Source organism: Camelina sativa, chromosome 11 (assembly GCF_030686135.1).
Source record: "Camelina sativa cultivar CO46 ecotype springtype chromosome 11, ASM3068613v1".
Lineage (NCBI taxonomy): Eukaryota > Viridiplantae > Streptophyta > Magnoliopsida > Brassicales > Brassicaceae > Camelina > Camelina sativa.
Window position 1 is genome coordinate 51,045,828 of NC_141890.1, and position 26,838 is coordinate 51,072,665.

General features: G+C 35.7%; 7 protein-coding genes across 13 annotated transcripts; 5 read left to right on the forward strand and 2 right to left on the reverse strand.

The window, feature by feature from the left end:
* The first annotated feature begins 962 nt into the window (after positions 1-962).
* On the forward strand, positions 963-3,992 carry LOC104727394 (GTPase ERA-like, chloroplastic). 3 transcript variants are annotated; one of them, XR_758204.3, is made up of 10 exons: positions 963-1,463; positions 1,558-1,703; positions 1,811-1,951; positions 2,050-2,163; positions 2,329-2,454; positions 2,614-2,712; positions 2,803-2,904; positions 3,130-3,210; positions 3,326-3,507; positions 3,684-3,992. XR_758204.3 is itself a non-coding variant. In XM_010446490.3 (9 exons), exons 1-9 carry the CDS (start codon positions 1,079-1,081, stop codon positions 3,410-3,412), a joined length of 1,281 nt encoding a protein of 426 aa, XP_010444792.1. In that variant the 5' UTR covers positions 963-1,078; the 3' UTR covers positions 3,413-3,680. The 3 variants fall into 3 exon arrangements, 1 of the variants encoding a protein (XP_010444792.1); XR_002034244.2 differs by lacking the exon at positions 3,684-3,992 and adding an exon at positions 3,595-3,680; XM_010446490.3 differs by lacking the exon at positions 3,684-3,992 and having other exon boundaries at positions 3,326-3,680.
* A 107-nt stretch (positions 3,993-4,099) lies between these two features.
* Positions 4,100-6,469, forward strand: LOC104727396 (mannan endo-1,4-beta-mannosidase 7). The gene is made up of 5 exons (XM_010446491.3): positions 4,100-4,861; positions 5,043-5,237; positions 5,324-5,446; positions 5,559-5,761; positions 5,861-6,469. Exons 1-5 carry the CDS (start codon positions 4,532-4,534, stop codon positions 6,312-6,314), a joined length of 1,305 nt encoding a protein of 434 aa, XP_010444793.1. The 5' UTR covers positions 4,100-4,531; the 3' UTR covers positions 6,315-6,469.
* Positions 6,470-6,566: 97 nt separating this feature from the next.
* Positions 6,567-8,267, reverse strand: LOC104727397 (lipid phosphate phosphatase epsilon 2, chloroplastic). 3 transcript variants are annotated; one of them, XM_010446493.3, is made up of 5 exons: positions 7,643-7,982; positions 7,263-7,488; positions 7,094-7,167; positions 6,909-6,994; positions 6,567-6,813 (listed from the first exon to the last, which is right to left on the reverse strand). In XM_010446493.3, the coding sequence occupies exons 1-5, from the start codon at positions 7,952-7,954 to the stop codon at positions 6,789-6,791; spliced, it is 723 nt and encodes a 240-aa protein (XP_010444795.2). In that variant the 5' UTR covers positions 7,955-7,982; the 3' UTR covers positions 6,567-6,788. The 3 variants fall into 3 exon arrangements, with proteins under 3 accessions (XP_010444795.2, XP_010444794.2, XP_019088560.2); XM_010446492.3 differs by having other exon boundaries at positions 6,567-6,994; positions 7,643-8,267; XM_019233015.2 differs by having other exon boundaries at positions 6,567-6,994; positions 7,603-7,988.
* A 3,979-nt stretch (positions 8,268-12,246) lies between these two features.
* On the forward strand, positions 12,247-13,481 carry LOC104727398 (uncharacterized). Its single transcript, XM_010446494.3, has one exon. The coding sequence runs from the start codon at positions 12,483-12,485 to the stop codon at positions 13,269-13,271; it is 789 nt and encodes a 262-aa protein (XP_010444796.2). The 5' UTR covers positions 12,247-12,482; the 3' UTR covers positions 13,272-13,481.
* A 4,746-nt stretch (positions 13,482-18,227) lies between these two features.
* Positions 18,228-20,118, forward strand: LOC104727399 (salicylate/benzoate carboxyl methyltransferase-like). Of its 2 annotated transcripts, none has more exons than XM_010446496.3 (5): positions 18,228-18,437; positions 18,535-18,667; positions 18,774-19,166; positions 19,262-19,519; positions 19,594-20,118. In XM_010446496.3, the coding sequence occupies exons 1-5, from the start codon at positions 18,388-18,390 to the stop codon at positions 19,957-19,959; spliced, it is 1,200 nt and encodes a 399-aa protein (XP_010444798.2). In that variant the 5' UTR covers positions 18,228-18,387; the 3' UTR covers positions 19,960-20,118. The 2 variants fall into 2 exon arrangements, with proteins under 2 accessions (XP_010444798.2, XP_010444799.2); XM_010446497.3 differs by having other exon boundaries at positions 18,282-18,437; positions 19,615-20,118.
* A 1,161-nt stretch (positions 20,119-21,279) lies between these two features.
* LOC104727400 (toMV susceptible protein tm-1(GCR26)) lies at positions 21,280-24,743 on the forward strand. Of its 2 annotated transcripts, XM_087471191.1 has the most exons (10): positions 21,346-21,602; positions 21,720-22,141; positions 22,285-22,388; positions 22,523-22,729; positions 22,803-23,018; positions 23,100-23,322; positions 23,452-23,699; positions 23,818-23,996; positions 24,079-24,332; positions 24,407-24,743. In XM_087471191.1, exons 2-10 carry the CDS (start codon positions 22,072-22,074, stop codon positions 24,559-24,561), a joined length of 1,656 nt encoding a protein of 551 aa, XP_087327317.1. In that variant the 5' UTR covers positions 21,346-21,602; positions 21,720-22,071; the 3' UTR covers positions 24,562-24,743. The 2 variants fall into 2 exon arrangements, with proteins under 2 accessions (XP_010444800.2, XP_087327317.1); XM_010446498.3 differs by having other exon boundaries at positions 21,280-21,602; positions 21,720-22,388.
* On the reverse strand, positions 24,680-26,565 carry LOC104727401 (thioredoxin domain-containing protein PLP3B). Its single transcript, XM_010446499.3, has 8 exons — positions 26,203-26,565; positions 26,016-26,090; positions 25,877-25,924; positions 25,628-25,770; positions 25,449-25,521; positions 25,311-25,372; positions 25,105-25,202; positions 24,680-25,006 (listed from the first exon to the last, which is right to left on the reverse strand). Exons 1-8 carry the CDS (start codon positions 26,284-26,286, stop codon positions 24,897-24,899), a joined length of 693 nt encoding a protein of 230 aa, XP_010444801.1. The 5' UTR covers positions 26,287-26,565; the 3' UTR covers positions 24,680-24,896.
* Between the last annotated feature and the right edge of the window lie 273 nt (positions 26,566-26,838).

Consider the following 26,838-nt stretch of genomic DNA (forward strand, 5'->3'; position numbering starts at 1 on the left):
GGAGTGATTGCTGGACCAGATCCAAATGCCTGAAAAGGACCTTGGACATCCAAACGTTCCGTCTCATACCCAGATTTTACCGTATATTTCCCAGTTTTAGTAAAGTGCCATCCTAAATAATCTGCCTTGGAACAGCTGCTTAGAGGAATTGCCTCTATCAGAGCGATATCCACAGGATCAAAATGCTGAGTAAGCATATCCTTTCGCCAAGAATTCGTTCGTCGATCAATCAAATCAGGTAACCGGAGATTTGGGTCCTTAAAAGGACTGTTACTTAAGGTTGGTCTCGGGAATTGAGCTGGAACCCAGGGATCAGACCATATCGAAATGGAGGTCCCTGAGACAACCCGTATAATTAGCCCTTTTTCACCAGAGAGCGAGCAGATACGATACTCCTCCACCCATACGAGAGTGAATAAGACCGTATTGGATCCATAGGATCGGAGTTCCGATAATACCTACTTTTAAAAACCCTTGCAAACAGTGAGTCTGGACAATCTATCAATCGCCATAACTGCTTAGCCAGCAAAGCCGTGTAAAAATCATCAACACTCTTGAAACCCAATTCACCCAACTGCTTGCTACAACAAAGCCTCTCCCAAGCGATCCAATGCATACCTCCTGCCTGACCATTCGTACTCCATCAGAAGTTTGCCACTGCACTAGTCAGTTTAGATGTAATAGTCTTGGGAAGACGATAACAAGACATCACAAAAGTCGGGACAACCGTCGCGACAGACTTAATCATCACCTCTTTCCCCCCTTTTGAGAGTAACCTCGCTGCCCAGCCAGTCGTCCGACTGTGCAGACGATCCCGGACAAAGGAAAAAACCTTCTTAAATTATTTGTTTAACTTAGTTTTACAAAATGCTGATTCTTAAATTGAACGAAACTCAACCAGAAAAAAAATAGTTGAAATTGGGAATTGTATTTAATAAGGGGTGAAACTGCAAATATAGAAAAGTTAAACCGGTGTCGTATGAAGATCACATTTGGTTCCTTGGCTAATCACAAAACAAGCAGTGAGGAAAAAACCCAGTGAGAGATATCATCAATTTGAAAAACAAAAGTGACAACAATGGCGGTCTCTCCGCATATTTCGCCTACCCTTTCCCGCTACAAATTCTTCTCCACTTCCGTTGTTGAAAACCCTAATTTCTCTCCTTATCCTCCAATCTATAGTCGGCGGCGCAGAGTAACCAAATCGCATCTTCAGGCGCACAACAACAGTAGCACTACTTATGGCCGGACGGAGCTCCCCTCCTCGAAGAAGCTATGGATTAGGCAACGAAGCTCCAGCGAAATGGAGGTTGAGCAAGTACAATTAGAAGAAGAAGAATTGGAGATCGACGAGGCCAGTCTCCTCTCCCTGAGCATGAAACCGGACAGGAACATGGCGTTGCTCGACGATTACGAGATGGAGGAGGAGCTTGGACACACACCTGATACGACTCATCGCAGTGGTTTGTTTGTTTCTTTGTTTTCTCCTGATAACCCTAAACTACTATTATTACTGGGAAATTGAATCTGATGTGAATACCATTGTGATGTGAGTAGGGTACGTTGCGGTGGTGGGGATGCCTAACGTTGGGAAAAGCACGCTTTCGAATCAAATGATTGGTCAGAAAATTTCGATTGTTACAGATAAACCTCAAACCACGAGGCATCGGATTCTTGGTATATGCTCTAGCCCTCAATATCAGGTTTGTTTTTTTTTATCTAAGCAAGCCCACATTGAAAATTTGCCTTAGCTAGTAATTGCCTTTGGGTTTTGATTATTTCGAAACTTATGCTTGTGTTGTGTTTGCAGATGATACTCTTTGATACCCCTGGTGTAATCGAGAAGAAGATGCACAGGTTAGATACAATGATGATGAAGAATGTCAGAGATGCTGCCATCAATGCTGATTGTGTTGTAATTCTTGTTGATGCTTGTAAAACGCCTGCTAAAGTATGCTTCTCTGTTTTGATTGATTGATTTATACCTCCTGAAATTGTTCTTTTTAGAATTCTGTCTTTCCTAATATGCTGGTGGTAATTGTGTGCTAGATAGAAGAAGTTTTGAAAGAGGGTTTGGGAGACTTAGAAAAAAAGCCACCGATGTTGCTTGTTATGAATAAGAAGGATCTGATCAAACCTGGTGAGATTGCCAAGAAACTGGAGGTGAGTAATGTAGTTGTAGCTATTTTGGTAATGGTGTCCTGTTATTAAATCTCCCACCATTCTAGAGTGAACTTGCAGTGGTGGTGGGAGATGCTTCACTATAAACGATTTGGAGTTATGGTATTGGTATCTTCTTTGCTTAATAGATGATACAACTTCTTGCAGTGGTATGAAAAATTTACAGATGTTGATGAAGTTATACCTGTAAGTGCCAAGTATGGACACGGAATAGAGGATGTAAAAGAGTGGATTTTATCCAAACTTCCCTTTGGGCCACCTTATTATCCAAAGGTATTTAAACAAGTCTCTGCTTCACTGTTTTTTTAACTCCTCTTCTTGCTAAGATAGCTGAGCTTGTAGTCTAATTTGCTTTATATTCTGGGGTTTTTATGTGTTTCTTCACATACAACAATTCACTTCACTAATGTCTTACGGGTATTTGATTTCTAGGATATTGTGAGCGAGCACCCAGAGAGATTCTTTGTCTCTGAGATTGTTAGAGAGAAGATATTTATGCAATACCGAAATGAAGTTCCTTATGCTTGTCAGGTAAATTTACAAGTTTGGTGTCTTTAGTCCTGTAAAACCTGTCGCCTTATTAATCAATTATGTTGTTATACCCTTGCTTCAACGCCACAGGTTAACGTGCTGAGTTACAAAACTAGACCATCTGCGAAAGACTTTATTCAAGTGGAAGTGGTTGTGGATAAAAATTCTCAGAAGATCATCCTTATAGGAAAAGTAAGTATATACAACCCTTAACAGTCAAGTGGGTAATTTCTGGTTAGCATTCGTGATACAAAAATTTGTGGACATTCAAAAGGTGCATTGTCAATGATTGATGAAACTGACAATATGGGTTTAAAAGCTGATCTGTTCAAAGATTGTCTTAAAGCAATAAGGTTTCAACTAGATAAGCTTAGTGCTGACTAATGTGGCTGAATGGATTTCAATGCAATGTTGTAGGAAGGGAAGGCTTTGAAAACACTAGCGACAGCTGCTCGGCTCGACATTGAAGATTTCCTTCAGAAGAAAGTCTTCCTTGAGGTGCGTTTAGAGATGCATAGAATATGATTGATTACATAAAATATTAAAATGGTGTATCAAGTATAGTAAGTTTAAGTTGCCAATTTGAGTGGATGATATAAAATGTTGAATGAAGGTGGAAGTGAAAGTGAAAGAGAACTGGAGACAAGACGAGGGGCTTCTCAAGTACTACGGCTATGGAGGACAGATCCGAGCTATGTAGTACAGTATATTAATACAGTATGTATGTAGTGTGGTGGTCTTCAAATGGGCCTAGAAGAAGATAGATGGGAAAGTGCGAATGAGTCGGCGGCTCAGGTTAGCGTTTACCCACTCTTTTTTTTTTGTTTGCATTTAACCGATACCACTACTCAGCTTAGCTTTTTGTTTTTATCCTCAATCCAGCGATTCCTTTGGAAATTTGAACTCTTTCTTCTTTTAAGAGTTTGTTCAACTAACGTTCCATTGAATATATCTAATTTTCATGATCACAGGTAGTAGACTTAGAATTAAACAATTACGTTTAAATTTACACTTTATTGAAAAGCTGAACCGTAATTAAAGGAGAGTGAGTGAATTGCTGTGTTTGGTTGGGTCTTTGAATCGAGTCGGTGTAAGTTAGATCCGCTTATTGCGCCTATGCTTCTTGTGCTGTTGATTAAAAGGTGTGTGTCTTAAGAAGATGTATGAAAGCAGCGTAAAAAGATGCAGAAAAACTAAAGCGTCCACTCGAAAAGAAAACAATTTTCCTGATTGCACAATAAATATATGTCGTGTGTTTTGTCGTCAACTCAACCGAAAAATCTAAAGAACAACGGCACATGATGAAGAGTTTCGACTTTAAATGAAACTGAGAGGCCGACCCATAAAAAAAAATAAAAAAGGCAAGGGCCCTGTGAGTATCCCATGAAGCGGAAGACGCGTGGGTTGCTGTATTAAGTAACCACACAGAATGCTGACACGTGTAACATGATCCGAGGGTGAAGCAGTAAAGCAGGTGTACGGTTATTATTACGTGTTAAGTGGGATCCATTTGCTGGTTTCACGGTTACGACTTCTTTTACCGGTTATAATGGGATCTAATTAGCGGAATCACCTGCTTCGCTTACATTACTTAACACCATCTTTTTTATAAGTGTTACTCACTGAACTTGATGTGCGAGCATCACACATTACATGAGTATGCGTGTATAACACTAAATTAAATGAGATTTATTATGCTTTTTCCATAACCGTTCTCTTATTATTATTACTACTTATTAGTCCATAAATACCCCACCCCCTCTGAAAGACACAGCGAGAAGAGTGTAAAGAGAAAGAGAAAGCAAAGAATAAGAAGAAGATGAAGCTTCTGGGTCTGATTACATTTCTAGCGATCGTGATCCAACAAAGCTGTTTGGAGCTAGGAGCAGATGCGTTACCGAATGATGGGTTCGTGAGGACTAAAGGTGTTCAGTTTAGTCTCAATGGCTACCCTTTCTACGCTAATGGCTTTAATGCCTACTGGCTCATGTACGTTTCCTCCGATCCATCCCAAAGGTCTAAGATCTCTGCCGCGCTCCAAGATGCCTCTCGCCATGGCTTGACCGTTGCTCGAACCTGGGCTTTCAGCGATGGCGGTTACAGAGCTCTTCAGTCTTCCCCTGGCTCCTACAACGAGGATATGTTTCAGGTACGTAACCTGCCTCCACTAGACTTAACTTGTTGTGTCTTGCTTGTGTGTGTGTCTTTCCTCTTGAGAAAATTTTCCACTAGACTTTCTATTTGGAAAAGTCGGTGGCTTTTGGAGCCAAGTTTTGAGAGTCTCTTTTTGATGTTTCTGATCTGTTTCTTTTGTCATTTATGGTGAAAAGGGTTTGGATTTTGCGATTGCTGAGGCAAGAAGACATGGGATAAAGATAATACTCAGCTTTGCCAATAACTACGACAGCTTCGGAGGGAAGAAGCAATATGTGGATTGGGCTCGAAGCCGAGGCCGTCCCGTTTCTTCTGAAGACGACTTCTTCACTGACTCCCTTGTTAAAGATTTCTACAAGAACCATATCACGGTTTCAAATTCAGGCCTTTAATCTTCTCCCCTGTGTAAGATTCAAGTAAAAATAAAAAAAGTAATGGCTTTTGTTTTCTCCTGCAGGCTGTGCTCAACAGATTCAATACCTTTACTAAAGTTCATTACAAAGATGACCCAACTATTATGGCTTGGGAGCTCATGAACGAGCCCCGTTGCCCCTCAGATCCTACCGGAAGAACCATTCAGGTTTCACCCTAACACACACATTTTCACACCATGACTCTATTACTTTTCTAGTTGTATTCCTTTGGGATTTGACTTGTTGGTTTGTTTGTTTGTTTTCCATCCATTATAACAGGCTTGGATTACCGAAATGGCTGCTCATGTGAAATCACTAGACAGAAACCATCTGCTTGAAGCTGGCCTCGAAGGTTTCTATGGTCAGTCTTCACCTCAAAGCAAGACTTTAAACCCACCCGGCCAGTTTGGAACTGATTTCATCGCCAATAACCGCATCCCCGGCATTGATTTTGCTACGGTTCACTCTTATCCTGACGAATGGTAAATTCCATAGAATTTTAGTTTTTGCCCGATCAGTTAAAAACAATGAAGATCACTTGGTTTAACGTTGATGTTGATGTTTTATATTTTCTTCTGCAGGTTCACAGATGCAAGTGCAAGCGAGCAGTCCAAAATGGATTTCTTGAACAAATGGCTCGACGCACACATCCAAGACGCACAGAACGTTCTTCGCAAACCCATAATAGTAGCAGAATTTGGTAAATCAACGAAGAAACAAGGCTATAGCCCTGCAGAGAGAGACATTGTCTTCAACACCGTGTACGGCAAGATTTACGAGTCTGCAAAACGAGGCGGTGCAGCAGCAGGAGGATTGTTCTGGCAACTTCTGGGAAATGGAATGGATAATTTTCAAGATGGGTATGGGATCATACTCAACCAAAGCTCGTCGACGGTTAACGTCATTGCTCAGCAATCGCGGAAGTTGACTTTGATTCGGAAAATATTTGCTAGGATGATCAATGTGGAGAAATGGAAGAGAGCGAGAGGCCACGGACAAGTAAGAAAACGAGGTCATCACAAAATCAAAAACTGAAGATTAAACTAATTTCTACTTTTAATATTTACTCTCTTATAGCGAATCCAAGGACCTCAGCTCGTCCAAGAAAGTAATAGTGATAAATTTCATAATATACTTAGTTTTTGGCCGGAATGAACTTTATTCAGTAAAGAAAATAATTAGTGTGGCAATTTTTTAGACGTTACCTTTGAAAAAACTCCCAAACCACAGTGAAAAGGGTTAATTCAGCAGAAAAGTTTTTAAATCGTATGATCTAATAACAAGACATTGAATCACCCCTAAAAGCAGTTTGTTTGCTTGAAGGATATAAAAGCTAATTAAAACCAACAATATAATGTAACCGTGTGTGTGACTTTACAAGCAAACATCAGTCCATTCAATATGGCCCCAAACATCACCTCCATTCAATTATAAAAATAATCAAATGCATTCCTTATACATCCTAAGTACTTATAATTATCAATCTGTCATCTGTCATCTTTAAACCAGTTAAGTAGCACATATACTGCAAAACCTAAAGCAGACGCAGCAGCAACCAGAAAGACAGGTACTTGTACTGAGAATGATGAGGTAAAGGCTTCAAAAACAAATGAGTTCCAAGTTACATACCATAAGGTGGAGTAAACAGAACCCACGATTGCACCTACGACCACTTGACTTGTTGTGTGAAGCTTCTGAGAAACCCTTAACCATGTCTACCAAAAAATAACATCAGTGTTAATATGATTTCATTCATATGATCCTCCGCTAGTTTTGAACTTGAGTCAATGTCATAAAAGGATATGAAGACTTACAAAGTAAGAACCCAATGCGAGGACGAGGCCACTAAGGAACAGAGAGAGGACATTGGTTCCAAGCCACTCCATAACTGCGGAAATAAGAGTAAACCGATCTTAAGAGTTGATCAAATGCAATTAGAAACAGATATCACAAAAAGGTTTAGCATTAAGACTGTGTGTATACCAGACAAGACAGTAAAGACAGAGATGAAAGAAATGGATTGTGCGTGAGAAGATGGCATCCCAGGATCAGAACGCAGTGTAGCAACGGGTCTCTCTTGGTTAAGTAAACGTTTCAAAGCTACAGAAAGCGCGGAATTTGAAACTGATCCAACCACAGCCCACAAAGCTGCACCATCATGCCGTAGAAGCAGAACAGATCCAAATAGACCAGCTACAATCCATTTGCTCTGTCATTTTTACAAAGGTGAAAGCTTTTCATTAGTAACCAAAACGCATAAGAGAAAAGGAACAAGCTTTGCTTTTGTGTTTCGATCTTTTTTTCATAGAGATGGTGGCATTACATCGAACAGGTTGTGTGCATCAGGGAATTCGAATACCAACCAGACGATTAACGACGGCTTCAATCCCGCCGGCGGCGTCGTTCTGAACCTCCGAAGAACCATTGATGAAGGCTTCTTGCTCGAGCGTCTGAGATCGTTCTTCGCCGTCTCTGCGAGCATTGACTTTGACTAAATCATCGGCCATAGAATTAGAGCGAGAGAGAGACCAGATTCTTCTTCTTCTTCGATTCAAAGGGAAGATTCGAAATCGAGCGGAAGCGATGTAAGAAGAAACAGAGGAAGCTGCGAAATAGAAATTGCAGGTTGGCTTGTGGAGGAGAAGAAGGGGTGATGATGATGATGAAGCTGCCATATCCAAACCATAAAAGTCAAAATCTTTTGAATATAAATAATATGTGTTGATTTATTACCAATTTATACTAGATTTTAACCGAGTATACCGTGTGTGCATATTATTATTTATATTTTATACTTTATTTGTTTGTTTATTTGTTTGTTAAATATCGAATGTTTTGTAAATAGTGGAATAACTAAATTTTCTAACGATATATGTGCGGCTAAATGTTTATATTGATTTTTTAACTTGTAATATACTTCACTACCATTTATTTGTTATATTCATTATTATTTGTTTGTTATATTTAGTTTGTTTTGTTTAATGTTTGAGGTTTTTATTTTGATTTTTAATTATTATAAAAAAAAATAAAGGTTCTAAATATATAGTAAATCATTAATATGTTGTGATTAAGTCATATTTTTTCTAATAATTTAATTATTTTACACAATCTTAGTTAAATCAACTTAATTTTTATATGTCATATATTCTAATATTAATAGTGTTGACAAATAATAAAATAAAGATTTAATTCATGTTAAATTTAATGATATTTTATTAATTTCAGCATGTCCTCTTTATAACTCATCTACTATATAACCATATTATATAATTTTTTTATTTTATATATTCGTAATATTTTAAAATTTTGTTAAATTTATATATATTAATTATAATATTTAAATAAATGTGAATTGAAGTTTTTCGGTTATCTAACCGGGGATCGCCGTTTTACACCTTGGAAGAGATCCGTTGTTGATTTTGTTGTTGGAGTGTTTCTCAGGCAAAACGAGTCAGACCATCTCTCAAGGTATAACTCTTACATAATTCTATGTTGAAACTAAATCCAACACAGCTACAAGTCAAAAAAATAATTTATCTAATTTTTTTTAATTTTTTTTAGCGGATTTGATTAAGCATATATAGAAAAAGTTTGACACAAATCAAAATTAAAAATTAATCATTTAGTAATCTATTTTTAATATGGTTTTAAAGAATCGTAAATTAAAGATTAAAATGAAAAGAAAATTTTGCTAACAAGTTAAACTATTGGAAACCCAAAAAATAATAATGATTGGAAACAACAACTGTGGGAAAGCCGTGTATACGTTGTTTATTCTTTGAGAATATTATCAATGTCTCATCGTTTTAGCACACTGTTGATTATTTAGGAATTTTCTAGACATATTTACATTGCCATGAATAACATTTGTTTCGTATATTATAATATTGGAGGTCGAATATGCTTAACAAACTTTGCAAAGCGGAAAAAAAAAATTAAAAAAAAACAGTCGAACAAAAAAGATGACCAATTAAATTACTATACGTATACTTAGAAAATATATTCTTGGTTATCTTTTATTGTTTTTATACATTCAGGCTGATGTGTAAATAGATTCTCGCACATAAAAGTTTTCCTCTTGCACTTATACATTATTTATACTTTTTTTTAATTCAGAAATAATAATTACTTTGGATTATGGCTTTTGGTTGTGGATTAATAAATATAGATAGTCACAAAAGCAACGAATATCGTCTCGGGCCAATATGTCTCTTGGTTTAAAGTGAAGTATGTTCATGTTCTCTTTTCTTTATAACACCACTTTGTTTTGTTTTGAAAAAAAAAAACTTTTGTATCCGTAGAATTATAGACGTTCTGTTTTTTTTTAAACTTAATTGCAAATAATCGCCGATAATCAATATTTACATCAATGTACATGCAGAAAAAGTAAACCGCTAATAATGGGTAATCTAGTTACAGAAGGTAAATAAATAAACTGAAGTCCCACTGAAAGTTATAAAAGGCTAGGCTGGAGTGTGGGTTTGCCACACGCGAGAGCGTCTTGTCATTGGAGGTGAAAACTGAGTGTCGTTTATATTTTAAATACATACAGATACAGTACTTATATTCGTAGATATATATAAAAAGATGTGATGATGCGTCTATCGCTCTGTCAAACTCAATCTACAAAGTACAGCTATACACGGTGTTGTGACAGAAATCGAAGAGAAGACTCGACTCGAGAGAGAGCTACAACAAAAAAAATATTCAAGTTTGAAAAAGAGGGAGTAAATACGGTGTCGTGTGGCACCAGATAGTCCTGAAATTCATGATGATTTCTTATCACTCTGACAAACGTTAGCTTTTACAGTGGTCAAAGTTTTTTGAATCAGGACCCAAACAAGGAAACAAGCTTCAGCCCTACTTCCTACTCGTTTCCTCCTATGATATGTACAACACTTTTACCAAGTTTTAAATTTTTGTAGTATATATTATACATAAAAATACGCACGAACAGGTATGTAGAGCTAAGCTAGTCATAACTTTTATACTAATACAAATCGATCGAAGCGTGCGTGCGTGCAAGTGTGCGTCTATAATAAGAATGATACGTTTGGGAATGGTATTACATGCGCATATTTTAAAAGAGAACAGATCATTAAATGAAGCAGCGGGAACTATATAGATATAATGGGTCAAACCAGCCTGTATTATCCATTAATTAACTTTTTCTTCATTATGATTATAACTTATTTTCCAATTAACTACTACAGTACTAAATAATTAACATCCCCCATTCAAATGCTTTTTCGTGATCTTTTGGCTATGATATTATTTATAAGAACTATGGCAGGTTTCAATTTTTAATGTTCTGGCTAGAAGCTTTATTTTTCTTAGTGTAATTCTGATACATATATTATTTTCACAAGTGTAAAATTTTATTGATCAGTAGTACGTAGTTTTAGTTTATCTTATTATATACATAACAAAAAACGAGCTATTCTATATATTTTTGGGAAAGGAGTTTCGATAGTAGTGCCACTAATTTTGAACGATATCTATTAGTGCCAAACAAAAAAAATATCTTCATAAAGTAATTAAGTGTATATAGTATAGTATATCTTAAATAAACTCGACCAAGACATCGTTCTTTAGTTGTAAATGAAAGAGTCAACGAGTAGTCTCACTTGCCATTAAATTCAACAAATCATATAAGAATTCTTTAATCTATTCACGTTGTAACAATCATAATAAGGAAATCTTAATCTACTCACGTTATTATAATAATCATCAGGTTTAATTTTAGTACTCAAGTTTTTGTCAATTTCTCAATTAAAAGTTTAATAGTTGTAATGTGGTGTTGAACTTTCTTCTCCCGGTCAAATGCCCGATCCCCATCTGGTCACGTAAGGGCCTATATATATTACTCCTCGTTCAATACAAGTTAATATTAATTGTTGTTATTTTCGACATTATTATTAGTAGTAGGATTTGATTAGAAACCATAAATTTTCCCGCTAATCTATGATAATTGTCATGAACCAAAAAAAAATATGGAGATCAAAATTTGATAGTATTAAGTGACAGAGTAAGAGAGTTTTGCAGTGATTTACTTATTATAGAAAGAGTTTGCATTGATTACAGTAAAGAAAAAAACATACAATTGAGAGTCAATAAATGAAACGGTGAACAGCACGAGAAAGAGGAAGGGTTAAGCAAATACGAATCGGTACACTTGAAGAGAGCGGTGTGGTTTATACGGATGACATACGCCTCACGTGAAACCAAAGACATTTTTTGATTCTCTGTGTTACATCACTTTTTACACAATTTTGCTCGGTCCAATTTTTATTTTTATTTTTTGGTTTTTTACATTGTTATTTACTCCTTCCGTTTCATAATATAAAATGTTTAGAGAAGTTTTTTTGTTTCATAATATATGATGTTTTCAAGTTTCAAATTTCTTGTTTGTGATTGGCTAAACTTTTTTAAAGTGTTCATTTTTTAATCTGCGTGCTTTACTCAAAACATCTTATATTTTGAAACGGAGGGAATATTTGACAACAGCGGTATAATAATTATGAGTAGTTGAAACTTGTGAAGCATTCTAACTTTAAATTTATACTATAGGTGAAGAAGCATTCTAATTATTTGTTTCAAGCATTCTGTGTATATGGTTGAAATCAATCCTAACTTTAAAGTTTAACAGGTTCTTCTGTTTAAAAAATGGAATCATCTGCTTATGCAATTACTCGTCTATCTAAAAACCCTATATAAGGTATAACCCAGGGGGTATAACTGCTAGTTTGTATGTATACGTTTACTACTAATTTAAATGACTTTTTGGTATGATGTTATAATTTTGACTATGAACGGTTTAGTTAAAAAAAAATCAAATATATTTGTACAATTTAGATAGAGATCTTGATTAACTAAACTCTAAAAAGTTACTGGTAGGTAAGTATGTTTTTGGTTGGAATAGGAATAGATATAATAAAATAGGGACCAGTGGTGTCTTAGATAGGGAATTATAATTGGAATATGTATATCTAAGTTAGATATAACTCTTTTTCATACAAAATAAAATAAAAAAGAGAGGGAAAAAGTTCAATTATTTGAAGGAAAAAAAAAAGGTGCTCTTCTGGTTTAGAGAGAGTGGAGTCTATAAAAGAGAGATGTGAGAGATGAAGCCTGCTCCACTTTTTTCTTCATTCATTCTTCTTCTTCTCTCTCTCTTTGTGTTCTCTCTAAAAAAAAAAATTTATGGATTCGTTTGATTTGGATAACGTGAAAGCAGAGAAAGCAAAGGCGTTGCGGCGTTTCAACCGCTTCCGACGAATCGGAAGTTTCTTCCGTGCGGCTGAGGTTTGCGTGGCTCTCCTCCTCGTCTTTTGGACATTCACGCGCCTTCCTTTCGCCGTTCAGATCTCCGGAGCGTTTCTCCGCCGTATCGCCGCCCTTGTATCTACTCCTCTGTTCGTCTTCCTCCTCGGCAACTCCATCGTCCTTGTTCTTCTCACCAAGTCTTCCTCCGATCAGACAACCGCCTCCCCCGCCGCCTCAACAACGAACGCAGAAACAGAAATCTACGAAGCCTTCGTCAGATCCGTAGAGAGTCGATCCAAGCTGTCCGATGATGAAGACTTGGCGGATGAAGACTTGGCGGATGAGACTGTCTACCACGACAAACAGGTGATCGTCACTCATTTGAACGCGGATGAGAATATAACACACGTCCAGATTGATCGTCCCAGTAGTAAGGTCTATGGAAGGAGCAAATCAGACGTTTCGGCAAAACAGAGTAGTAGTCCAAATATTATGAAACGAGGTTCTCTACAGAGATCGAAGACAGACAAGTGCTGCATCGTCAGGGAGATTGAGAACCAAGAAGAGGAGGAGGAAAGGGATGACAACAACAACAACGATGATCCAGAAGAAGATGATATGAGCAACGAAGAGTTTCAGAAAACGATCGAAGCTTTCATAGCAAAAGAGAGATTGTTTCGTCGTCAAGAATCTTTAGCCGTCGTTGTCCATAACATAAAGCCTTAATATCTTTAAATAAAAAGGCATCATTAGTATTCTTATAGTATTATCGAGTCAACTTCAAACAAACAACCAAAGTTTTTGTGAAACTTGACCATATGGAATCTTGCTTTCTTTTCTTTTTTTTTAAGAAAAAATAATATTCCATGTATAATAATATCAATCATCTCTATGTACAGTAATTAGTTGCTTATTATGAAAGATATATATTATATTTTTACTTGTCTCAGTGAGTGTCACTTCCTCAAGTCTAATGATACAAACTTGAAGTATAAATGTTGTCTTCTCTAATTCCATCATGACTTTACCATAACTTTTTTCTTCAAGTTTTAGTGTCATCCAAGAAACAATCGATTTAGTTCTGTCTTTTTGTCTTACCATATGAAACCTTCGGGTTACTTTTAAAAGCAAAAATCATCTGCATCAAATAAACAAATAGCTATCTACAAACCCTATATTCCATACATACTTAAAAAAAAGTTGATTTCCAAACCTGCATGTATGACTTCTTAACTAAACATATGAGCCAGTCACTTTGTCAATTCTTACTGTACTTTCTTACATAGTTGATGACAAAATAAAAACCTTATATATGTTAGAATTCTTCAAAATTTCGCTCATAATGGCGTTTTGGACTTTTACACCGACTAACTCTCATTCCTGCAATTATTAACCATGCAAGATTTATTATCTATATGTACTCAGACGACTAAAAAGGGATTTATTGAAGCGTAGAGATTTGTACATCTTTTTTTTTTTTTTTTGCCCAATGAGATTTGCACATTAATTAAATCTACTGATTAGATGCAATTATTCAGATAAAAACTGTAAACGTGTATAAAATTGAAATACAACGTAGACAGGTAGAAACATACACACACCAATACACATATAGTTAGGGCGCCGCGGTTATTATATATATATATATATATTAGTGAATCAGAAAACGAATATCAAATAATAAAATTAACAATATATTAGTGAATGTTTATAATGGGATTGAAGACAATTGATATATATATATATATATATATATATATCAATCAGAAAACGAATATCAAATAATAAAATTAACAATATATTAGTGAATGTTTATAATGGGATTGAAGACAATTGAAAAAGGTACTCAATGAAATTACTATTAAATTAAATTGAAGGAAGCTTCGTTTCGAATGCTTCATGGGAATGATTGATGGCCTAGTAAGTCATCTCAGTGATCTCGTAGCGTTCAACTATAAGATTAGAAGAAGAAAAGATCAAATAAAGAAATAGTATTAATTTGCTGAAGCGGCCGTGTTTCTGATGGGTATCGGCACCAATGATAGTGTAATTATTTTGAATGGCAAAAAGTATATAAAAAAACGTTAAACTTTTTATGCAGAAGAATTATGAAGAAAAGTGACTTTAGTTTTCACTAAGTCCCGTAATCTCTGCTCATCCGAAATAAAAGTCGGTTTCTTTTACCCTTCTTTTGACATATATGGATTCTCTAGTATCGAGCCGATCCATCTTTTGCAAGATGTACTAGTACTAGTATTTTTTAGTGTTTCAAAAAGCATTCTAGAAATCCGCTTCCGCTCCATCTAGGCGCTAGGCGTTATAGCACCATCTAAACGATCGTTTTGACCGTCTAAAACTGTAGTATGATCATTTTAGTGTATTTTTAAAATTTTAATTACACAAATTTAAAGTTTATAAGCTTTATTTCTATAAACATAATTATAGATGTTTAATATATTATTTAAAATGAATTGAAATAATATTTTTATCTATTGTTTTGTTTTTAATTTAATATTTTTATTATTTTTATACATATTTTGTATAATTATGTATATAATATCATATATATATTCGTTTATAGTGTAAATGCCTAAACCGCCTAAAACCGTCTAAATTCCGATTAGGCATTTTAGGCGCTAGGCGTTGGATCACCGCCTAGTAAACACCTAACGCTTTCTTCAACATTGATATTTTTATAAGAATTTTGTTGGGTTACTGATTGTTGCATTTAAATTATTTCTTTTTGGGGGACTCTTTAATTAGAGCAATCATGATAGTTTCCACCACGAGCGGCTATTGCTATTGGTGTTGTTGGATTTGTCCTTAAGCCACTTTTACCATCACTTGGCCCTTATTTCCAACACAGCACAGTGTAACATTTTGAGATATTGAACATACATATAATGTATAGAAACAAGTTTTACTGCAATCGACATTCTTAAATTCTTTCATCAAAGTCTTGCAAATATCATCATTGGTACGTTGCAAATATGTACAATTTTTTTTGTTTTTAAATGTTATTTTAAGATCTATTTCCTACTTCTTTCTGTTCAGTTTGACGAATTGAAATTGACTCGCCAATGCTGATTCTTCACTTAAGTTTCATTTCTAACTTTACTCAGATTTTAAGATAAATATTAATTACCCTAAACTACATAGACATGACATGTATTATTAATTTATATGCTTTACCATGGACGACAATGCATGGGATGCAAAAAGGTCAGATAATGATGTTGACCTAAATTATCATAAGCACATTTTTCATATCGACGGATTATATGGTTAAATTTGCTATATTATACATATTACATATCAACGGGCGGTCGACCAAAATGATATAATGCTTAAATCAAATATCCATTTAGGGTAGTTTTACTTGCTTCCCTAATGTTGAGTATCGTCATACATATGCAACGTGTTTACACGCCAACGTGCCTCATATCGGACCCTGCCCACACATTGTTTCGTTCGAGATTTCTTTTTTTTTGTTTTTTATCGGATTAAAACTAAAATTGAATGTTTACGTATATATATATTACAATTAGTTTAGAAAACAGCTTAGAGCCACAAGAGTAACAAATGACATTTCCACCCCTAAACTTAATCAGGACAGATTTTAACAATGACAAACCATCCCAGCATTGCTTCAAGTTTTTCGGCTCATCAAAGTGAATTCTCGCACAAGAAACTGTGAAGAAGGGCAGAGTCACAAATGAGGATTACTCGAAAACAATCACAAATGAGGATAACTAACAAGTCACAAATGATTATATGTGCCTATCCAACTCAAAACAAAATAGAATAATAGATGGTGTCAGTAATAAAAATACGTGCCTAACTTAAGAGTGTATCGATATGTTTCATACATGGGAAGTTTTCTTTTTTTTTTTCTTTGAAAGTAACATAAAAAGACAATAAATTGATTGGACATGACATCGCGTACCCACGACTTTTTGTTTTATCTTAGTTTAAAACTTTTAATACCTTGACTAAGCGTAGTCTCGCATAATTGACGTTGACAACATTTTTCATGCATAATAATTAATAACTTAAAACTATGATTCTGCGCTGCCAAGCAATTTCAACATTGAAACTAATAAAGAGCACTGCGAATATTCGGATGCTTATTGTCCACAAAACCATACGATTTCATGTAATATTCACACAGATTAATCAGTTTCCAATTAATCACCTGTTTCACACAATTATCCCTATATACTATTACTAGATCATTGTCCAAACAGAGTTTCCAATTAATATTTACACAAAACTGCACCTGTTTCAAATTAATCAGTTTCGTTTAAAATTTTTCACACAGATTAAAAATAATTAAAAAAAAAACCTAATTATCCCTATATACTATTACTAGATCATTGTCCAAACAGAGTTTTATAATGTTGCCACTGATCATGGAAGAGATGGATCCTTAATTTAATAGTCAGGTAAAGCATGGCCCAAAGCCCACTTCATCATGATTAGTTTAGGAGTAAGCTTCTGCTGCGGATATGAGATTATCGTCTTTTAGTTGTATGGGTTAAGTTGAAACTATTATAAAGAGCATAGAAATGCCGTGATATGGCCCATACTAATTCCTTGTTGTTGTTGATCGTATGTCCAAGCTAAAATTCATCTAGAAAAGTTGAAGAAATATAATATATCAGAGGCAATTTCAGTATTTCCCATCTGATCTGATCTTTTAACTAAATTTGTAACAAAAATGAAAAAACGGTTACTATTTTAAAAAGCTATTAAAACCATGCATGTCGGACTGATAAAAAAAGACACAGAATTGAACGTGGCGTACGATAAAATAAAACTCAGTGGCGAAAATTTGATACAGTACATATGACAGATAAACTTTATTTGCAGGACAATTAATATTATAACCAACCGTGATGGTTGGGGAATCCCAGTTAGGTGTTATGCATGTCAGTGACCACCAAAATTTTTAAATTTATTAGGCCACATGGTTTTCCAACTAGGGTTATATGTATTTAAGTTGATAAGATAAATGTGTTGTAATAATGCAAAGTGGTGTTTTGTTTGAGAAGTCCATGACATTATCTCATTATAAGAAAATAAATATGTTTTATGTATAAAGAAATTTCTGCACATAAAATAATTTTCGTTTTATAGTTATAAGTGTAGTATAACTGTATAAGAATATTAATGGAAGACAATTGATAAAAGAGATAATTAGAAGTAAAGAAAATGTCTTTTGGAATTGTGTCTTAGAAATTTTTTAGGAACAAATAGATAGAAAAGTTTTGGTTTATACTAATTTTTTCATCTTATGATGACTTTTGTCTTTGAAAGACTAATTTTTAAAAAAATATATTTTTAATAACAAAGGCCACAATTTTTTACTCGCCCTAAGCCACAATTAGGCTGAGTATTTAGGACAAAACATGAAAGATTACAAATGAAAATTGCATGCATTTGCTATTATTGTTTCGTCTTTACTAAGAAAATTCGAGTTTCTCTGATGATACACATCGACCGACAGTTTTTATATGTTAATTTTAAGATGACTTTAATCTCAATGATACACATTTCGGGTAATAATGTTTTACACCTACTCGATCGGCATGTTTTACGTTTGCTATCTCCACATCAAGGGGCTACTCCACAGCAAAACACCAAATTAAATCAACTGAAAAGGATCGGAAATGCGAAAATAATATCTTCTTTAGCAGTGACCACACCTTTATAGATGAAATTCCCACCCACCTCTATAAAATAAATTAATTGTGCGAAGTATCTTAAGCTCATAGCCTCCCTAAAGTTTCGTAGCTTCCCAAAACAACAAAACTTTTTTCTTGACACAACTTAATAATTAATGGAAGACGTTGATTCAATTTTCATAAACACCATTAATCGTTCCTCGAGGTTTTCTCTCCCAATAGATGGCATATGCATGTGTGTACTGTGTGTGTGTTATTGTGTATGTTGAATTGACATCGATGTATATATATTTGTGATGCAGGTGTAACGGTAAGGGTGGTACTGAAAAAAATAATGGAGATGATGAGAGAAGCAGTAGGTACCCTTTTGTGAAAGCTCTTAGTATGAGTGGTGGAGATGGAGATAACAGTTACTCCACCAATTCTCTTCTTCAGGTTTCCTTCCATTAGGATTCCATATAATTTGTTTTTCATTAATCCTGCAAAACAAAAATTACTTATATATATATATATATATCTAATCGTCCATTTTCTTATTTAGAAAAGAGTTATACGGAAGGTCAAACCGGTTTTGGTTAAGAACACAAAAGGAATGATGAAAAACTTAAACTTTCCTACTTACATTAAAGTAGCTGATTTGGGATGTGCTACTGGGCAAAACACGTTCTTGACGATGTCTGAGATCGTGAACACGATCACTGTGTTATGTCAACAATGTAACCAAAAGCCACCGGAGATTGATTGTTGTCTTAATGATCTTCCAAACAATGATTTCAACACGACAAATAAGTTCATAGCTTTCTTCAACAAGATTGTCAAAAGCAAAGGTTTGTGCTTCGTCTCTGGAGTCCCAGGTTCCTTCTACTCGAGGCTCTTTCCCCGCAAGAGCCTCCATTTTGTACATTCATCTTACAGCCTCCATTGGCTCTCTAAGGTCAGGCAACTACTTTACTTGCTTGCTTAATTAGTTAAATTTTGCTCATAATTTAAGTAAAGGTTATAATAATGATGGAACTGTGAGCTTGTAAGGTTCCCAAAGGACTCGAGAAGGATACCTCGTGTGTGTACATAGCAGCTTCAAGTCCTCCAAGTACATACAAGGCTTATTTGACTCAATTTCAAAGGGACTTTACAACATTTCTGAAAATGCGTTCTGAGGAGATGGTTTGGAATGGACGCATGGTTCTTACTTTCATCGGCAGAGAAACTATTGATGATCCATTGCACAGGGATTGTTGTCACTTTTGGACGTTGTTATCCACTTCTCTGCGCGACCTAGTCAGTGAGGTAGGTAACATTCAAAAATACCAAATTTTCGACATTTAAAATACGTACTGTATGTGTTGATTTACAAATTATAGGGTCTTGTGAGTGCATCGAAGGTTGGTTCTTTCAACATGCCGTTTTATGATCCGATCAAAGAAGAAGCAATCGAAATGATTCGCAAAGAAGGCTCCTTCGAGATCAATGACTTGGAGATTCATGGATTTGATCTTGGCCAGAGTAATAACTACGACGAGGACTATAAGTTACATTCACAGAAATCCAAAGCAGGAGAAAAAGAGGCCAAATGTATAAGAGCGGTCAGTGAATCGTTGCTTGTAGCTCACTTCGGAGTTGACGTTATGGACACACTGTTTAACAAGTTTGCATATCATGTATCCCAACATACTAGCTGCACGAACAAAACGACTGTTTCCCTAGTCGTTTCTTTGATTCGAAAATAATTATTTACTGTATATTTTATTTTTCAAATTTCATTTAGATATAGAAACCAAGTAAATGTTATTTATGTAAGTGGTCCGATCAGCTCCCCCCATCTTTACTTTGACCCATAACAAAAGATGGGAAGTTCTCTATAATAAATAAAGAGATATTTGGCAAAATAATACATTTTTCAAGCATAATTAGGAAACACATACATTTATTATTTACAATTGGGAAAAAACACATTCACCACTGTTCAACTATTTCCACATCCATTTTTACTATTAAGGATTCTACTTAATTACACTCTATGCCATTTTTTCCCATTTTCTTCTTTTTTTTATTTTTCAAATAATTGTTAATATAATTTTTATTTAGAAAACTTTTTAAATACAAAAAATCTATGTTTTTTCTTTACAATTTGGTATGAATTTTAATTAATAATTTTTAAATAAATTATATAAATATTTTGTATCGTACACATTTTTAAGTGTACAAATGTCTATACACCTTATTAAATGTACATATGTCTGTAACATTAATTATGTGTACAAATATAATTTTTACAAAACCATTGGGGTACAGACATCTGAAAACCTAAGAATTAAACAAATTACAAATTTAAGATCTGTACACCTAATTATGTGTACAGACATCTGTACACACAATGTCTGTACACACTATTATTTGTACAGATGAAATTTGTTTAATTCTTAGGGTTTCAAATGATTGTACATATGCTTGTACTGCAATATTTTTATAGAAATTACATCTGTAAAGTTAATAATGTGTACAGACATCTGTACACATAATAATGTGTATAGACATCTGTACACATACTAAGGTGTACGGATACAAAAGATTTATATAATATATTTAAAAATTATTAAATAAAATTCATATCATATTGTAAAGAAAAAAATTGTATTTTTTTTGTATCTAAAAAGTTTTCTAAAAATATATTATATTAACAATTATTTGAATAATTATGATTAGAGGAAAAAAAAAAGTTTTATTTCTTACCCACACACATATCCATTTTTGTAATTTTCTCACAAAACCTCTGCCCCACCACTTTTCCCTATCACACAAACTTTCTATTACACAACAACCTATTTTTTCAATTTTAAATAGTGAATGTATTAGTTTCCAGATTAAATTAAGTTTCCAAAATGCATTAATTAATTAATGCTAACAAACCCATAAATAAAGCAACATAACTCTAGGGACGTTCTCTATAATAAATAAAGGCAACATGGGTATTTTCACTATTTGGTAACAAACAAACTTATCGGGTAAAAATCTGGTATAAAACATAAGTTTCGGCCGAATAACTTAATAATCGAAACTTTGGAAAAAATACGCAATATACAACAAAAAGGTAAAATCTGGAAACGTCACCAACCGACAGAGACAAATTATTGAGCTTCAAAATCAAAAAGTCAAAATTATTGAGATACTATCAATAACTAAACGTAACGGGGAGTGTTTGTTTGGATCTTGAGGATTTTGATCTGAGGAAACGAAGATGGCGGCAAACGAAACTTGTCGAGTGTATTGTGTAGGAACCATCGATACCAAGCTTGATGAGCTTCGATTCCTTGCTGGATCAGTGCGATCAAATATCGGCGCATTCTCAAACAACTCATCATCATCTTCCAAGGTAAAAAAAAAAAAAGATATTATTAGTTCCTCCGACGCACAACAGAACCTCATCGTTTAGTCTCAGTCTCTCCAATTTCGCCGTTTAATTTGGAATTAACAACAACAACAACAACAGGTCGAGGTTGTGATTGTGGATGTTTCGGCGGGTACTGATGATCATAAGCAGATCCAGAATGTTACCGACTTTGCATTTGTAACAAGAGAACAAGTTCTCTCATGCTATTCTGGATCGAACCACGAGAAAAAGCCTCTGAAACTTCCCGATGATAGAGGCGAGGCCGTTGGTATCATGAGCAAATGCCTTGAGAGTTTTCTTAGGCAAGCCGTTGAGGATAACTCTCTTGCTGGTGCTATAGGTCTTGGCGGAAGCGGAGGAACCTCGCTGATATCATCGGCTTTTAGGTCCCTCCCCATCGGGATTCCCAAGGTCATCGTATCCACTGTGGCCAGTGGTCAAACCGAGCCTTATGTTGGGACCTCTGATTTGGTTTTATTTCCTTCTGTGGTGGATGTCTGTGGTATCAACAGTGTTAGCAGGTTAGTCTTTTCAAACGCTGGGGCTTCTTTTGCCGGTATGGTACTCGGGAGGCTTGAGATGTTTCGAAGCTCCTCAAGTGAGAACGGGAAATGCACTGTGGGCATTACCATGTTTGGTGTGACGACTTCATGTGTAAATGCAGTCCAGGATAGATTAACAAGAGAAGGTTATGAGACACTTGTCTTTCATGCCACCGGTGTTGGCGGCAGAGCCATGGAATCTTTGGTTAAAGAAGGGTTTATACAGGTTTTTTTTTTCTATTTTTCCCCATTCGTCGAGATTTTTGTTTTTTACTTGTCGCACTAACTAACTACCGAGGTTGTGCCTGTGGCATTGGTTTCTTCCTTTTTTAAGTTTCTTTTACTTGTTCCTTCCCGTAGGGAGTAATGGATATTACAACAACCGAGGTTGCAGACCATGTAGTTGGAGGTGTGATGGCATGCGATAGTTCCCGTTTTGATATTACCATAGAAAAAGGTATACCGTTGGTTTTAAGTGTAGGAGCCTTAGATATGGTGAACTTTGGTGGTAAAGATACTATTCCTTCACATTTCCAAACAAGAAAGATTCATGTTCACAATGAACAGGTGAGGAATCTGTATACTGTTAAGTTGTCTTTTCTATTAGCATCTGTTTTTTTTTTTGAGTTATCTGTTTCAGGTTTCTCTCATTCGAACAACAGCAGAAGAGAACAAAATCTTTGCAAGGTTTATTGCAGATAAACTGAACAAATCAACGTCAAATGTTAGGGTTTGTCTCCCAGAGAAAGGTGTCTCTGCATTGGATGCTCCAGGGAAACCTTTCTGTGATCCAGAAGCAACTGGTGCTCTCATAAATGAATTGCAGAGGCTCATTCAAACAAAGGAAGAGAGACAGGTTTTTCTATATTATCCATGCAGTAGTGTTTTGTTTGGCTTCATCTACTTTCAGGTATTGAAACGTTGTGTATTTTGACAGGTCAATGTTTACCCACACCACATCAATGACCCTGAGTTTGCAGATGCATTGGTTGCTTCATTTCTTGAGATTTGTCCTAAAACCTACTCACAAATCAAACCCTCTGAAACGGCTTCGACTAAAACTAGTACTGGAGAGCATGATGATGGACACATATCTAAGACGGGGTTGAGGCCTGAAAGGATTCCATACAGTCCTACAGATTTCCCCAATGCAAAACCAGGTTCCTCTTGCCCTTCCCTATCATAATGATCAGTAAACTAACGACCAGATCCAATAGGTGGTTCTAGTCATTTTGATACGGGACTTGCATGTTGGAATTAGAAAACTGACTTATCATCACTGGCTCCAGAAACCTTGGAACGAACTCAGACCATTTTGGGACGTTTAAGAGATGAAATAGAGAAGGGAATACCAATAATCGGGGGAGGTGCTGGTACAGGAATATCTGCAAAGTTTGAGGAAGCTGGTGGGATTGATTTGATAGTGATATATAACTCTGGACGTTTTCGGATGGCTGGAAGAGGATCCTTAGCAGGCTTGCTTCCATTTGCTGATGCCAATGCAGTCGTGCTTGAAATGGCGAATGAAGTTTTACCCGTCAGTTTCTTTATTCATTTACCCAAGAAACTTGCATATCGTTCCAGTTGCTTCTGTTAGTTACTCAAACATTTTCTCTCTAAAACCTGTCTCTTCATATGTTAAATCCAACCTGCAGGTAGTGAAGTCAGTGCCTGTTCTTGCTGGGGTGTGCGCAACAGATCCCTTTCGACGTATGGACTATTTTCTGAAGCAGTTGGAGTCCATTGGGTTCGTTGGTGTCCAGAACTTTCCAACTGTTGGTCTCTTTGATGGTAATTTTAGACAAAATCTTGAGGAAACTGGAATGGGATATGGGTAAGCTACAAAAAGCAGCCGCTTAAAACCACTTTTCTATGGATTCTTTAAATTTCCATTTAAAACTAGTCTGATACTGCAGCCTAGAAGTTCAAATGATCTCAGAAGCGCATAAGATGGGGCTATTGACCACCCCATATGCTTTCAACCCCAAAGAAGGAGAAGAAATGGCGAAAGCGGGAGCTGATATAATAGTAGCACACATGGGTCTAACGATATCTGGAAATATTGGGGCGAAAACCGCAGTGTCAATGGAAGAAAGTGTTGTTCGTGTACAAGCTATTGCAGTTGCTGCTCGTAGATTCAACCCAGACATCATCGTCCTCTGCCATGGAGGTATTATAGTAACTTCTCGAAATCTACAGTCATTGTTTGATAAGAGTTTGATGTAGTAAGCTTTTTGTATGTAGGTCCAATATCAGGTCCAGAAGAAGCAGAGTTTGTGTTGAAGAGAACACAGGGTTGTGTCCATGGCTTCTATGGAGCATCAAGCATGGAAAGGCTACCTGTAGAACAAGCTATAACAAGCACTGTCCAGAAATACAAATCCATAGCAATGAAGTGAAGTGAAGTGAAGTGAAGTATAGTGAGCTCACTTACAAACCCTTTCCTTTTGGTTCTTCTTGTTTATTGCATGGCTTTCTATTATGGTTTGTTTCTTCTCCTCATGACTGCAGCATCTCTTTTCTTTGATTGCCTACTTGAAGTTTTCTTACATTACTTAATAAAGATCAATATTTTTGTCTGTTTGTCAAGAAGTTCTGAGAAAAATATAGAACGAGTTTCGCCATTATGTAAGTAAAAGACCTTAAGAATCATAAACAAAACAATACAAACAAAGCAGCGGCAAAAACAAACACAAAACGGTTTCGAGATCTTGCCATGAGAACAGCATTGAGATCAATCAGAATCAGAGTTGACATTTGCGGAAGACCTAACGGACCGACGTATGCTTTCTTGATACTCGTAGTCTTCATCATCTTCCACTTTTTTCTTTTCGCTAAGCATTCCTGTGAAAAAGAAAAAGAAAAATTGGTTAAATGATTAAAGGTGGAGCGTATGATAAGTAGGAAATAATCAGAATGTGAGAGATTGGTTCAGCTTCAACCTTTTCTAACCAGAAGGTTCTCCAGCTTCGTAGTGGAGAAATCGTCCTTGGCACCTAGATCTTGAAACCCGACAAGCCTATCCATGGCGATACCCTTGCTGAAGATTAATGATTTTCAAAATTTTGTTTTCATTAGTTTAAACTCCAACAGACCGAATTGCGTTAAAATAAATAAATGAGTGAGTGAGTGAAAATGTAAGATTGACCTAAAAAGGATAACACAGGGCAAAGTCTTGATCGCAAGCTTGGTGACGAAGAAGGGAGCGTTCTACATTGATAAGTTTCCCAAGTATGAGAAGAGCTAGCACCCACAAAGTGAAATGGTAATCAAGAGGATTACTGACCTCTGCGTCCATCTTAATGAACTTTGTGTCCACATGTCTAGGTGCAAGGGTCTTCAGATGCTTGTCCATTATCCTACAATGTTGAAGCGCATAGCTTCAGTACTTGATATTCGCATATCAAAGACCGCCAAAAAAAAAAGAGTGATGCGAGTGAATGAGAGATAAGAATCGCAACTTACTTGCAACGGTAGAATTCCTTGTGGTAGAAGTGACATATAACTTTGTCACTCCGAGTGACTTCTCCCAAGAAGTCACCTTCGCTAACTTCTCGGAATTCACCGTGCCCTTGCCTTTTGAATGCTTCTCTCTTTTCCACTTCTCTCTGCCCAGACATCGTATCTTGGGGGTGTTAGTTCATAGTTCGTTCATACTAATGAAGAAGTTAGAAGAGTTAAAACCGAAACAACATATGGATGGTGAAGTTGAACCTTGAGTGCTGCAATCCTATCAGCGTGCAATTTTTCAAGCTCTGGATCCTACATACACAACATGAGCAAAGTCAGTAAGTCTCCCATAGATGAGAAAAAAGAAGAGAAGCATAACATGTCTCATTTGATTTGTACTTACATCCATAAGTTCGTCAAGATCAACCTCCTCGTTGACAGGTCTTGATCCTTGCGCCTTTTCATTTGCAAGAACTTCCTGCACACCCAGCCAGCCAATGGTAACAAAATGTTTCATCAATTCAGAAATAGAATCTTAGATCTAAGAAAGAATCATCTATGGCGAACACTTGCATAGGAAAAACAATTACCTTTTTATAATCTCTAGCAGCTGCGGCCAATACATTCCCGAATGCCAGATTCGATAGGGTCGACTTCACCGCATCTGGATCCATCTTTTTATTCAACCCTAGAAATCCCAATTCTTCGATTCCTTCTTCTTTCTTGTAATAAGAGAAGAGCTTTTTTTGTTTTTGTCCCGTCAAGAGAAGAGCTTCTTCTTTAACATTCAAAGGATTTGAAATCTGGTGCAGAGAGAGAGAAAACTCCTGACGAACACCACCATCGACTGTATATTATCATCGAAACGCAGCGTTTTTTCGTAACTGGATTTGACTGTGTAAGGCCTTTATCTTACTATATGAGCTTTAATAATAAGTGATTTCTTGGCCCAAATTCAGGCCCACTCAAGTTTCTAAGAATACTATCCACCCAACATTTGAATAGATTGGTATACGTGTATGGGAAATAATTAACAAAGTCTCATCATTTTCAAGGACAACAGTTACGTGTCTCGTTTCTACGTTAGTGTTTACTGTTTTAATACCAACAGAAAGGAAGAAGACAGATATATATATATATATATATATATATATATATATATATATATATATTTTTTTTCTTTCCACCTAGATTCATCACCCTGTCATGGGATTGTAATGAACACG

Bases quoted from the DNA above. Each gene is read 5' to 3' on its own strand.
- LOC104727394 (XM_010446490.3), top strand. From the start codon at position 1,079: ATGGCGGTCTCTCCGCATATTTCGCCTACCCTTTCCCGCTACAAATTC. The intron at 1,952-2,049 runs GTATGCTTCTCT...ATTGTGTGCTAG, and splicing joins CTTGTAAAACGCCTGCTAAA to ATAGAAGAAGTTTTGAAAGA. The intron at 2,905-3,129 runs GTAAGTATATAC...GCAATGTTGTAG, and splicing joins AGATCATCCTTATAGGAAAA to GAAGGGAAGGCTTTGAAAAC.
- LOC104727396 (XM_010446491.3), top strand. From the start codon at position 4,532: ATGAAGCTTCTGGGTCTGATTACATTTCTAGCGATCGTGATCCAACAA. The intron at 5,238-5,323 runs GTTTCAAATTCA...TTTCTCCTGCAG, and splicing joins TCTACAAGAACCATATCACG to GCTGTGCTCAACAGATTCAA. The intron at 5,447-5,558 runs GTTTCACCCTAA...CCATTATAACAG, and splicing joins CTACCGGAAGAACCATTCAG to GCTTGGATTACCGAAATGGC.
- LOC104727397 (XM_010446492.3), bottom strand. From the start codon at position 7,954: ATGGCAGCTTCATCATCATCATCACCCCTTCTTCTCCTCCACAAGCCA. The intron at 7,489-7,642 runs GTTGGTATTCGA...TAAAAATGACAG, and splicing joins AAGCCGTCGTTAATCGTCTG to AGCAAATGGATTGTAGCTGG. The intron at 7,168-7,262 runs GTATACACACAG...TTATTTCCGCAG, and splicing joins TGTCTTTACTGTCTTGTCTG to TTATGGAGTGGCTTGGAACC.
- LOC104727398 (XM_010446494.3), top strand. From the start codon at position 12,483: ATGGATTCGTTTGATTTGGATAACGTGAAAGCAGAGAAAGCAAAGGCG.
- LOC104727399 (XM_010446496.3), top strand. From the start codon at position 18,388: ATGGAAGACGTTGATTCAATTTTCATAAACACCATTAATCGTTCCTCG. The intron at 18,668-18,773 runs GTTTCCTTCCAT...TTTCTTATTTAG, and splicing joins CCACCAATTCTCTTCTTCAG to AAAAGAGTTATACGGAAGGT. The intron at 19,167-19,261 runs GTCAGGCAACTA...TGAGCTTGTAAG, and splicing joins GCCTCCATTGGCTCTCTAAG to GTTCCCAAAGGACTCGAGAA.
- LOC104727400 (XM_010446498.3), top strand. From the start codon at position 21,468: ATGGCGGCAAACGAAACTTGTCGAGTGTATTGTGTAGGAACCATCGAT. The intron at 23,019-23,099 runs GTTTTTCTATAT...GTATTTTGACAG, and splicing joins AAACAAAGGAAGAGAGACAG to GTCAATGTTTACCCACACCA. The intron at 23,700-23,817 runs GTCAGTTTCTTT...TCCAACCTGCAG, and splicing joins TGGCGAATGAAGTTTTACCC to GTAGTGAAGTCAGTGCCTGT.
- LOC104727401 (XM_010446499.3), bottom strand. From the start codon at position 26,286: ATGGATCCAGATGCGGTGAAGTCGACCCTATCGAATCTGGCATTCGGG. The intron at 25,771-25,876 runs GTTCAACTTCAC...ATGTCTGGGCAG, and splicing joins ATAGGATTGCAGCACTCAAG to AGAGAAGTGGAAAAGAGAGA. The intron at 25,522-25,627 runs GTAAGTTGCGAT...TCAACATTGTAG, and splicing joins AAGGAATTCTACCGTTGCAA to GATAATGGACAAGCATCTGA.